This window comes from Chiloscyllium plagiosum, unplaced genomic scaffold (assembly GCF_037043375.1).
Source record: "Chiloscyllium plagiosum isolate Xiang-an unplaced genomic scaffold, Cpla_swu_hap1 HiC_scaffold_35, whole genome shotgun sequence".
NCBI lineage: Eukaryota > Metazoa > Chordata > Chondrichthyes > Orectolobiformes > Hemiscylliidae > Chiloscyllium > Chiloscyllium plagiosum.
The window spans coordinates 32546560-32558785 of NW_028270173.1; the positions used below are offsets into that span (position 1 = coordinate 32546560).

At 51.2% G+C, this 12226-nt stretch overlaps 1 protein-coding gene across 2 annotated transcripts in view; it reads left to right on the forward strand.

Moving 5' to 3' along the window:
- The window catches only part of LOC122541329 (flotillin-1-like), a 43722-nt gene that overhangs the window by 21995 nt on the left and 9501 nt on the right, over positions 1-12226 (forward strand). For both annotated transcript variants that reach the window (XM_043677995.2, XM_043677996.2), the window contains exons 3-9: positions 556-631; positions 1362-1452; positions 6741-6884; positions 7128-7247; positions 8432-8527; positions 9530-9682; positions 10461-10642. In XM_043677995.2, the coding sequence (XP_043533930.1) occupies positions 556-631; positions 1362-1452; positions 6741-6884; positions 7128-7247; positions 8432-8527; positions 9530-9682; positions 10461-10642 (862 nt within the window). The remainder of the gene's footprint in view (positions 1-555; positions 632-1361; positions 1453-6740; positions 6885-7127; positions 7248-8431; positions 8528-9529; positions 9683-10460; positions 10643-12226) is intronic.

Here is a 12226-nt window from a genome sequence, read left to right on the forward strand (position 1 = left end):
AAGGCACGAGGAACGGTGAGAATCAGTAAGTTTGGAGAGAATTTCAAAGCTGACGTTGAAATTGAGAGAAGGTTTAATATGTTCTTAATTATGAATGGAATTTGTTTTTCGGCAGGTTACACCGAACTGGTAGCAGTCAGGTCAGTTGCACGATGGAAAACAATTCTCAAAACACCCAGAGGGCAGATGAGCGAGTTAGGCTGAGCACGAGAGCAGATTCAGTCATAGCTTCCCAAAAACAATTGGATAAGTTACCGCAAGGAGAGAGAGTTTTCAGGGGCAGAGAGAAAAGAGTAAGGCGGTACGTTTAGTCGGATCGTTCTTTCCGAGAGCCATCACAGACCTAAGGGGCTGAACAGACTGCTGCACGTTGCTGACTGATGTAAAAGGCTGCGATTCAGAGTTGCAGTCAGGCCCTGCTCTGTCCTCCTCTGGCATGGCTTTACAATCTGCCAGTACCAACCTCTGCCGGCGGCCGAGTGGCGGCCGATTGGTCCGTTTAGCAGGCCGCCCGCTCTCACCCTGGCTGAAGGGTTGCCATCTGTTCTGTTTCAGGGTTCTGTCGGTCCCCACCGGTGATGATCGCTGGAGGGCGGGTTTTCGTATTGCCGTGCGTGCAGCAGATTGAGAGGTAACGAGAGAACTGGTGAGGGCAGTGCGTCCTGCAATCCACCGCCACCACCCCACACACCCACCCAACCCCAGTACCCCGGGACTGGCTGGAGCAGTGGGTCAGAAACTGTCTCTACCTCCCTGGGACTGGGTGGGACAGTGGGTCAGAAACTGTCTCTACCTCCCTGGGACTGGGTGGGACAGTGGGTCAGAGACTGTCTCTCTGTCCCCTCCTGGGACTGGGTGGGACAGTGGGTCAGATACTGTCTTTCTGTCCCCTCCTGGGACTGAGTGGGACAGTGGATCAGAGACTGTCTCTCTGTCCCCTCCTGGGACTGAGTGGGGCAGTGGGTCAGAAACTGTCTCTCCGTCCCCGGGACTGGGTGGGGCAGTGGGTCAGAAACTGTCTCTCTGTCCCCCCGGGACTGGGTGGGACAGTGGGTCAGAAACTCTCTCTCCATTCCTGGAACTGAGTGGGACAGTGGGTCAGATACTGCCCCCACTGGGGCTGGGTTGGGCAATGTATCAGATAGTTTCTCCCTCACACCTGCCAATCTCTGGGACTGGGTGGGACCGCCAGTTTCTTTGGCTGAATAAGGTTGGGAGGGTGGTGGGGGTAGGATTTTCACCACGCTTCCAACTGAATGTGTCAGTGCCCCTAGCCCCTAGTCTGATCTCTCCTTTGAACAGATACTGCTTCTAACCTGCTCTGTGTCTCAGTTGTTCCCTCTCTCTTTGTCTCTCTCTAGGATTTCCTTGAGCACTCTAACACTGAATGTGAAAAGTGAAAAGGTGTACACACGTCATGGTGTTCCGATCTCCGTCACGGGAATTGCTCAGGTACAGTGCTGCCCAGACTGCCTCTCAGAGTAGGGCTGCAGAGCTGTCTCATTTCACTCCTCAGTAAGATACCAGCCCGGACCAATGGAACAGAATGTCTGTGGCTCAACGACTGGGCCCCTTTAAAGGGAGGGCTGGTGTTTTGTGCAGGATGTGTATATTATATTAAATCAAATTGTCTTCTGCCTTCCTGGAGATGCTAATTCTCACTAGAAATTCAGATGAGCAAACTCTCATGGCCTTGAATTATTCTACATCGACAGGCAGGACACGGGAAGAACGCAGCAAGCCAGGCAGCAGCAGGAGGTGGAGAAGTCAATGTTTCAGGTTTTAGCCTTCTTCAGTCCTGAAAAAGTGTTACACCCGAAACGTCGACTTCTTCACCTCCTGATGCTGTCTGGCTTGCTGTGTTCTTCCCGCACCCTGTCTGTCCACTTTGGATTCCAGCATCTGCAGGCTTTTTTTTGTCTCTTGAGTTTTTCTACTCCAGTGTTTAATCTGTCACTCTATCGAACCGAAGATCAGTGGAATGGAAGACAGTTAGTTGTTCAAAAGCACTCGTGAATGCGTGCAGTTCATATTTGCTTGTTTGTGATGTTTGTGGAAGGGTGTTGGGCTGAACTCTGTTCTACACACCAGTGTCCTTGTGTTGGAAAGACTTAGAGATTTACATCATAAATCCATAGCATAGGACAAACAATAGGTTTGTTACGACATGGGGTAAACCCTCCTGCTTAATTTAAACCAGCCACGCAGAAAAGATTTATCCTGTGCAGTAATCTGTGAAAATTCGAGAGGCTGAGAACTATTTAAAGTAAAAATTAACAACTTTATTTCTTAAGGTCTAATTGAGAATAATTAACTAACAACTATTTGCAACTCCTTCCTCTAACCTAGCTTTTACTTGCCTTTCTATAAGACTAGTCTGATAAAACCCCCGATTATGATTTACTGAAAAATTCCAATTTCAAAACCAGCCAGCTGTCGAATCTTCTCTTTGCACATTTGCTCTCCAGGCCAGTGTCGATGTTTTTTCTCTATGCAAACTCCTTCTTGAGACAGGTCCCTCTCAGTGAGTTCTGACTAGCAGCCTACATCTGTTAGTCTTTTGGCAGTCCTCTCTCAACTGTTCAATTTTTCCCGGTCTTATACTCCTAAAGCATCGGATTATTTCATTGGTTTTTAATATTGTCAATATACTAAATTCAAACCGGATTGGAATTTGGTATTTTTCGGGGTATAGTTTAAACCGATTGGCCCGAATTTGAATTTGTTTTTGTCTCCAGGGCAACCAGCTACACTAGCTGCTGGACCAAAACGTTACATGATATCTTATTCAGAGCACTTGGTACTGTCAGGTAGTTCTGCTAGCTTTTAACTCTCTTAAAGGTACAGTACGCCCACAAGTTCATAACCGGTTCCTTCTGGATCTTTCCTCTCTGCAGAAGCCCAATCTGGCTCCCACCACTCCCTTGCAGCTGGCTCCCACCACCCCCTTGCAGCTGGCTCCCACCACCCCCTTGCAGCTGGCTCCCACCACCCCCTTGCAGCTGACTCCCACCACCCCCTTGCAGCTTTTATAAGAACTTGTAAAAGCCCCGGCACAAAATTAACGAGAGAAGCTTAGTAGGTGTTATGTTTAGCCCACCCGTGCAGACACGCTGCGATCTGTGTCCAGGGAGAGCGCGTCATGAATTGAAGCCTTCTGGCCTAGAGATAGGCACACTGCCGCAAGAGACCCAAATACCTAGCTCTTGCTTTTGTTTCAATAGTGCTGCCATCAAGTCATCTGTGTCACGTATTAAAAATAACAAGCTACACGCGCCATGCCCCGGGGAATAGTGTGACAATAACACAGAAGGAAAGGTTGGGGGGTGGGAACGAAATTAAAATGGGGGAGTGAGTGAACACCAGCCGCTGCAGTCTCCACCTCTCTCAAAGCTTGGAGGGTGTTGCCGAAGGAGCCCAGCTCTCCTCTTATCAATAAACCACCCCCACGTCACCTGTGTTGCTCATTAAATTATCAGTTAACAAGCACTGCACACCAGCAGCAGTGTAGTCATGAAGATAGTAGGGAAGGGAGTTGATTAGATTCAAACGCCAACGGAGGGTGAAATAATGCGCTCCAGTCACTGTGGCACCTAACTTTCTCCAAAGAGGAGCTCTCTCCCTCAGGGTACTCGGACACAGACATAGCTGCAGGACGGAGGGGTGGACTCCCAACGCCCTCCACAGCCTGTTACCTGGATCTGCTGCTGGCTACTTTTGCCAGGCCCACAGGAGGTGGTCTGACCCACAGGGCCAGAGGTCAAAAATATGGAACTTTAAGGGTGGGGGAGAGAGGAGCAGAATACAGGTTTTGAAATGGTAGAGTTTGAGCTATAGGGAGAGGCTGAATACGTTGGGGCTGTTTTCCCTGGAGCGTTGAAGGCTGAGGGGTGACCTTATAGAGGTTTATGAAATCATGAAGGGCATGGATAGGGTAAATAGACCAGGTCTTCCCTGGGGTGGGGGAGTCCAGAACTAGAGGGCGTAGGTTTAGGGTGAGAGGGGAAAGATATAAAAGGGACCTAAGGGGCAACTTTTTCACGCAGAGGGTGGTGCGAGTATGGAATGAGCTGCCAGCGGAAGTGGTGGAGGCTGGTACAATCACAACATTTAAAAGGCATCTGGATGGGTATATGAATAGGAAGGTTGGAGGGATATGGACCAAGTGCTGGCAAATGGGATTAGGTTAGGTTGGGATATCTGGTCAGCACAGATGAGTTGGACCAACGGGTGAGTTTCCATGCTGAACATCTCCATGACCATAATTGAGCAGGCAGAGCACCTAGCAGATACGTGGGTATACACATGGTGTTCGCAGCACCGCATTGGGCGGTGAACCCGCTTCCAACTATGATCACGTGGAACTGATGCATGCCACTCCCTTTCAGATCCCCCAGCGGAAAGCAGGAGGACTCCTGCAGGGAATGGTCCACCGCTGTGGGGACACCTCGTACTGCCCCGTGCGAATTAGAGCACCAAAGCATGACCAGGTGATGGATAAGGGAGAAGGAAATAGTTGGCAGTGCAGCAGCCCGCGGCAGCGACTTGTGCAGAGATGGTTTGGTAATCTGATTTACGCTTCCATTTGTGCGCTTCCTGCTGGTGCACACCTCTGGCACAGCTGAGACTCACACCCAGACCTTGTGGCAACATTAACACCGCGCCAAGTGCCTGGGAAAAGAGCCCCGCTCTTGATACTTTTCATTCAGAGACTATACACCTCTCTGGGGTCAGTGGGACTTTATCCAGACCTCCTGACTGAGAGGAGAAAGTGAGGACTGCAGATGCTAGAGATCAGAGCTGTTGAACTCTGATTTCTCCAGTTTCCTCATTTCCCCTCCCCCCACCTTGTCTCAGTAAAATCCCTCGAACTCAGCACTGCCTTCCTAATCTACAATCTTCTTCCTGATCTCTCCGCCCCCACCCCCACTCCAGCCTATCACCCTCACCTTGACCTCCCTCCACCTATCGCATTTCCAAAGTCCCTCCTCCCTACCTTTTATCTTAGCCTGCTGGACACACTTTCCTCATTCCTGAAGAAGAGCTTATGCCCGAAACGTCGATTCTCCTGTTCCTTGGATGCTGCCTGACCTGCTGCGCTTTTCCAGCAATACATTTTCAGCTCCTGACTGAGAGATCAGAACAGTACCATCCTCAGTTTTGTGTTTAAGTCTCTGCCCAGAACTGTCTACCTTGCTGCCAGTTGTTCCATCGCAGCCCAGTGCCTGCAGTGGAGATTAACGATTAGATTTCCCAGAGAACAAACCCCCTGAGGCCTCCCTCTCTACGTTAATGAACTTGATCATTTGTTAATGGGCTCTCTTGCCTGATGCGAAGATCGAATTAAGATCCACGCAGGAAGCCTGGCGGTGCATTAATAACCATTTGAGACGAAAATCAGTCCTGAACTGCATTTCCAGCATTGTACCTCTTAAGCTGATTTCACTCCAAGCTCCCCACCTCCCCCCTCTCTGAGTCAGTGCGGGTTCAATACATCCCTGCACCCTGTTCTGGGATGGCTGTGCGGTGATCTCAAAAATTAAGATGGATCCTGGTTTTTCAGGGATTACGCTGGATCTGAACCCTTTGCCGATCACCATTTCCTGCTTTGTCACAGAATGCTAGTGGGTCAGAGCCCTTTCTGGTTCTCCTGCTGTTCTCGCCCACATAGCCCTGAGCTGCCCTGAGCGCTTACCGAATATTTGCCGTGCAGGCAGTTCTTGAGAGCACCAATTCATTGAGTTGGCAATAACTGTTCAGTGTGCGGTCATTCATTGGCAAAATCCAAACAAAACCCGAATCCCCGACATTTCAGCGACTGGTAACAGAGGGGGGCAATCTGTTCTTAACACCAGTTGATGAGAAGGAATTAGGCAATCAGGCTGGGAGGATTTTAAGGGATATTAAAAATCAGAAAATTAGCCAAGGCAGTTCTGTTTGGATGAGGATTTCTGCTCAGTCCAAGTGACTTTAATCTGTCCAGGAAGAGTTTTGTTTTTAGTCTAATCTCTACAGCAGGAAGGAATGGGTTTGAAACTTTGAGAATCTGATTCATGGATTTTCCTGGAAAGAATACTATCCATTCGGATCTGTAAAATGGAAGAGGTTGTGATTATTACAGTCCGTCCAGTGGGAATGAATAGTCAGGGATTCGATGCATTGGGATCTGTTCCCTACGAGTGAACGGAAAAATATTTAATTTACATTTTAAGGGTAAGGATTCCGGAGGGGGGAGAGTGAATGTCAATGCGCTGGAATGGTGTGGAGTGGCTTTGCTCTTTCAGCGTTAGCCATTCTGCCAACACCTCCTGTTTGATTAGATTAGATTCCCTACAGTGTGGAAACAGGCCGTTCGGCCCAACCAGTCCACACCGACCCGCGGAAGAGTAACCCACCCAGACCCATTTCCCTCTGCCTAATGCACCTAACACGACGGGTAATTTAGCATGGGCCAATTCACCTGACCTGGACATCTTCGGACTGTGGGAGGAAACTCACGCGGACACGGGGCGAATGTGCAAACTCCACACAGACAGTTGCCCGAGGCTGAAGTCGGACTTGGGACCCTGGTGCTGTGAGGCAGCAGTGCTAATCACTGAACCACCGCGCCACCCAGTTCGCAGTGAGATGCTGCAGTTTGTAAACATTCCTGCTGCTGTTGGGTTTGGATTTCGAGGTTGTTTTTTTGGGCCCGGTTAAGGTTAGCCCCTCCCCTCCCGAGTGACCTCTTCCTGTTCCAGGTGAAGATCCAGGGACAGAACAAGGAGATGCTGGCCGCTGCCTGCCAGATGTTCCTGGGCAAGTCGGAAGCGGAAATCGGGCAGATCGCCCTGGAGACGCTGGAGGGTCACCAAAGAGCCATCATGGCGCACATGACTGTGGAGGTAGGATTGAGCTCTTCCCATTTTCCCCCCTCCCCCGGGCCTTGCGCATCTCTTTCTCTCACCTGGGACGCTCCCTCAGGTGAGCGAAGGCACCCGATGCAGCCTCGACCCTCCCTCACCTGGGCCGGGACCCCAAGCGGTTGGGGGAGGGGCGGTGCTGTGGGGGAGTTTGGACCTTTCAAGACACTCGCGGAGTTTCCCGCCTCTGTTTTCCCTCACCCGCGGTTGCCGTTCTCTTCCCAGGAGATCTACAAAGACCGGAAGAAGTTTTCGGAGCAGGTGTTCAAAGTGGCATCTTCCGACCTGGTCAATATGGGCATCGGGGTAGTCAGTTATACCTTGAAAGACATCCACGATGACCAGGTAAGGGTGGGGGTGGGGGGGTGGTCATCAAGATCCCCTGTTAATTAACACCCTCTAACAAAGCCCAGTGTCCTGTTACAACACAGCGGTGAACCCTTCTGCTAATTAAGTCAACCACCCAGAAAAGCTCAGTTCGTCCCGTAATCTGTTAAAGTAAGGCTAACCGAGACCTCCCAACTTCCACTATTTAAAGAAAAGACTCTCAATTTATTCTTTAACTTTAAAAGTGAACATTAGCAACAACTATTTACAACTCTTAGCCTCTTTTCCCTTAAATGTTTGTTACCTGACTCCAACTGTACAACAATACACTGTTCCAATAGAAGCCCGTATTAAAATTACATCGACTTCATTTCAAAACCACACAGCGGCTGTCGTATCTGGTGGCTGTCTTTCTCTGGCTGAAGACCTCCCTGGGTTGTCTTTGGTCTTTTATTGTTAAGGTGTTTCACATGGAAAAGGTACCTTTTGAATAGTGTGTGTGTTGCTGGTAGTTACTCTGAGGATGGCGGTCTCTCTCTCTCTCTCTCTCTCTCTCTCTCTCTCTAACTGTCAAAATGTCATCTTCTTTAGACCCCCAGTATTGGATTGCCTCATTGGTTTGATATAGGCAAAACAATAAATTCAAAATTGATTGGGTTTTAGTATCCTGGGGCATACTTTAAACGAGTTCAATCTGAATGGCTGTCAAAACAGCGATTAAAACCCAAGTATTTATTTCACAGCCAAATGTTACATATTTTCAATTTCCCAGTGCACTCTGAGACTGCCAATCACATGACAGGTGCCTGCAAGCGCTCAGTGCAAAACAGCTTTCCCTCTCTCTTAAAGGTACAGTGCACACCGGCAACTTCATAACAGTATGTCACATTATGAGGGCGGAGTGCATTACTCACTCCAGTGTGTTCTCTCTGTGATGTGTCCCTCACCTTTAATGCTGTCTCCTGTGTGTCGTCAGTGTGACACACCCCACTGCGGTCACCACCACCATCCGTTAGCGTATTGCAATAACCTGTTCTGAGGAAAGGAATTGTCCCCCTCACCCACGTTCTGTAAGCTGACCCGTCTTTGTTTTTTAAAAACAATTTATTTTAAGAACTTGACGGAGTTTACACCCCCGTTGACCCTCTTGTGTTTCCAAGATATCCGTCCTGTGGTTGTAATGGTTCTGCCTGTCTCCACAGGGTTACCTGCACTCATTGGGGAAATCCCGTACTGCCCAGGTACAGCGCGATGCCCGCATTGGAGAGGCCGAGGCCAAGCGAGACTCTGGCATCAAGGTATCGGGGTGGAGTGGCTCTGGGGAGAGCTGGTGAAGGAGGGGGAGGGGTTGGTTTCAGGGGATTAGCCTTCCCCTGCGGCTGGAGATGAGGGCATCTGCCTGGGTGGAACGATAACCCTTTTGTCATTGGGATTGCTGTATGATGATTCTTTACTGCGTTTTGTGCCCATGTGAGGTTTGAAGGTTGTAAATCTTCCTTGTACAGCGACTGTTCATTGTCTGAGCCGAGCGTTCCGGGAACGGGGTAGTACCCCATGGAACGCAGCGCCAGGGTGGGAAGGACAGTGCCCTGTGGGACGCCAGGACGGGGGACAGTGCCCCGTGGGACGTAGCGCCAGGGCAGGCGAACAGTGCCCGTGGGACGCCAGGGCGGGGGACAGTGCCCTGTGGGACGCAGCGCCAGGGTGGGGGACAGTACCTCTTGGGACGCAGCATCAGGGCAGGGAAAGCTTTACGTGCAGAGTAATACTTCCTCTAGACCACCCCCTTTAAAAACCTGCAGCACTGGTTTGGCACAGGGTTAGATGCAGAGTAAAGCTCCCTTGACCATTACCTCATGGCGCACTTGGTTCCAACCTTTGCAGTTATGTCCACATTGAGTGTGTCACTCCTTAAGTCCCAAATACGTTCCCTTCCTGTGCTCAGAGCGCAGTGTGAGTGAGTCAGATCCTGTGTCAGAAATCAGTCACATCTCGTATAACATTTTCACCATCCAGTCACTGAAGGGCATGGTGAAATCTGGTCACTGTTGCAGTGCAGAGAATTGTGGCACACTGTTTCTACAGAGGAAGATCCCACAACCACACTGACGTGGAGTGGTGGGTGGGGGTTGGCAGCTGGAGAATTATTTGCCCTCGAATCGAGGCTGCCCTGTCAGGTGAGTATCCCATGTGACTGCCCATGGGGTGTAGAGCGCGCATGGCCAGTATAGAGTCCTGCGTTCTCCGTCACGTGTGGACAATGTGACTGACCTTCTGGAACCTTCCTGCCCCCTGCACAGGAAGCCAAGGCCCAGCAGCAGAAAATCTCAGCGCAGTATGTGAACGAGATCGAGGTGGCCAAAGCTCAGCGCGATTACGAACTGAAGAAAGCCACCTACGACACGGAGGTGAACACCAAGAAAGCCACTTCCGACCTGGCCTACCAGCTGCAGGTCAGTGAGGTCACAGGTCAGAGGCCACGCACAACTGCCTCAACAATAGCTGCTTGTTGTGGCTGAGCGGGATCAGGCAGGCCTGGTCTACGCCCCTTGCTGGTCAGGGGTCATGTAGTCTTGGCCCGCCAACTGCAGGTCATTGAGGTCGGGCTGGAAAGGCGAACGGGGGGTTAGGGGGTGTGGGGTTATTTAGGCTTGGCCTATCACCCACAAGTTTCTGGAGTCTGGCAGGCCTGTCCAACTGACTGCAGGTCATTGAGGTCGGGGGTTTAAAGGTCAGGCAAGTTTGCGTTCTCATCAGGGCAACTCTGTCAGGGGTCAGCCAGGCCAGGCTTCTTGATTGCTGACCTGTGGGGTCAGGCAGGCCCACCCTCCTGACCGAGTGTCAGGGGTCAGGAATTGGAATCGGATGTGGCTGTCTTGCCTGTGTGGAGTTTGCCCTTCTCCCCTTCCGCGGTCCCGCGACGTGCAGGTGAGTTGGACCGGCCCGTGGTGTCCAGGGATGTGCAGGCTGGGTGGGTTAGCCACAGGAAATACAGGGTTACTGGGATAGGACAGGGTGCTTCCCGGGGAGGGCCAGTGCATGTTCATTGCCCAAGCGGCTTCTTTCCACACTGTAGGGTAACGCAGGCCTGGGATTAGGTCGTTTCAGCAGTTGGCGAGCTGTGCCAATGGGTGGAGCTGGGAGCTGCCAACGTCAGCAGTGCTGGTGAAGCAGGTAACATTAAACCTGTTTCCTGCCCCCCACACCCACCCCACCTTCCCTGCACCACAGGTGGCCAAGACCAAACAGCAGATCGAGGAAGAGAAGATGCAAGTGCAAGTGGTAGAACGTGCCCAGCAGATCCAGGTCCAGGAGCAGGAGATCCTCCGCCGAGAGAAGGAGCTGGAGGCCAAGGTCAAAAAACCAGCCGAGGCTGAACGTTACCGACTGGAGAAGCTGGCTGAGGCCGAGAGGTAGGAGCGACTGGCCAGAGATCCCGGGGAGAAAGCAGAGGGGGACGGAGGCTCAGGAGGGACATGGCCACTGTGCGTGCGTGTGTGTTTGTGTATGAGAGAGAGAGAGAGAGAGACCTCGGGAACAGGGATGGGTGTTTGCATTCCTTCTCTTCATTCGCCAGTCCCCTTGTGATCTACATCTGGACTTGCTTCCAAGCTCAGTGGTTAGCACTGCTGCCTGACAGCACCAGGGACCCGGGTTTGATTCCAGCTCGGGTGACTGTCTTTTTGGAGCTTGCACATTCTCCTCATGTCTGCGTGGGTTTCCTCCCACAGTCTAAATCTGCACAGGTTAGGGTGGATTGGCCATGTTAAATTTCCCATAGTGTCCAGGCATGTGTAGGTTAGGTGCATTAGTCAGGAATAAAGATAGAGTAATAGGGGAATGGGTTTGGGTGGGTTACTGTTTGGAGGGTCGGTGTGGACTTGCTGGGCCTGTTTCCACACTAAGGAATATGATTCTAGTCCAATGGATTCTGAAATAGACGGTCAATTGAGTGAACGACTCGCAGCGCCCTTCACATCTGAGGCAGGCATGCTCGAAGGGTCACGCACATTCAGTGTTTGGATATTTGTGCGCTCTCTCTCTCTCTCTCCGGCACCTCGACTCGGTTCCCGCACGTTCTAGAATGAATCTCGTTGTGTACGAGCCGGTGACTAGACCAAATCTACCGGGGACTGTTGATTTCCTTAAAGCGATTATCCTTAGCAGACTTCCTGCAAGTCCACTGTCCCAGCTGAGTTCCTGAGCTCTGGGATCTGGTGAAAGGTTAGTGGCTTGGTGCTGGGGACAAGGTCGCTACTATGGTGCTGAATTCCACCAGGGGCCTGAGCTGCTCCAGGTGAGCAGGTGAACGTGATGGAGTGTGGGAGAATGCTCTAAATACACTGGACCTACTGTGTGCACAGATGGATCGCTGGGGGAATAGGGGAATCCCAGGCCAGGAGCTGGGCAGCTTTTGCAGCAGAGTGCCATGTGTGGGAGGAGCGTTTGAAGCAAAGTGGCCTTTTTTTTAAACCCCATCCCCCACCAATTCCTTCCCTCTCGCAGATTCTCATATCCACAACCGTGGTGCAAAGTTATAGAGCCACCCAGGGAAGCTATTGGGTAATGGAGGGTCGGTCTGGGGAATTCAATCGTTCCCTTAATGTTCCAGGGCACCAGGGGGCGCTCACCTGCTCTCCATCGAACAGCGTTGCCATGGGATCCTCTGCAGTCACCCCGAGAGAGAGCAGATCAGCCCCAAGTTCCTTTTGCAAACAGCACTTCCTCAGCATTTCGATATTTATGTCGGGGTCTCTCTGTGGCGGGATTTCACGGAACATTGAACATTCCAGCGCCCTTCGGCCCTTGACATTGTGCCGACCTGTGGAACCAACCTGAAGCCCATCTTGCCTACATTATTCCATTATCATCCATATGTCTGTCCAATGACTGTTTATGAAATGCCCTTAAAGTTGGCGAGTCTACCACTGTTGCAGGCAGGGCGTTCCTTGCCCTGACTACTGAGTGAAGAAAGGGTGCAGATTTTAGTGTGAAGA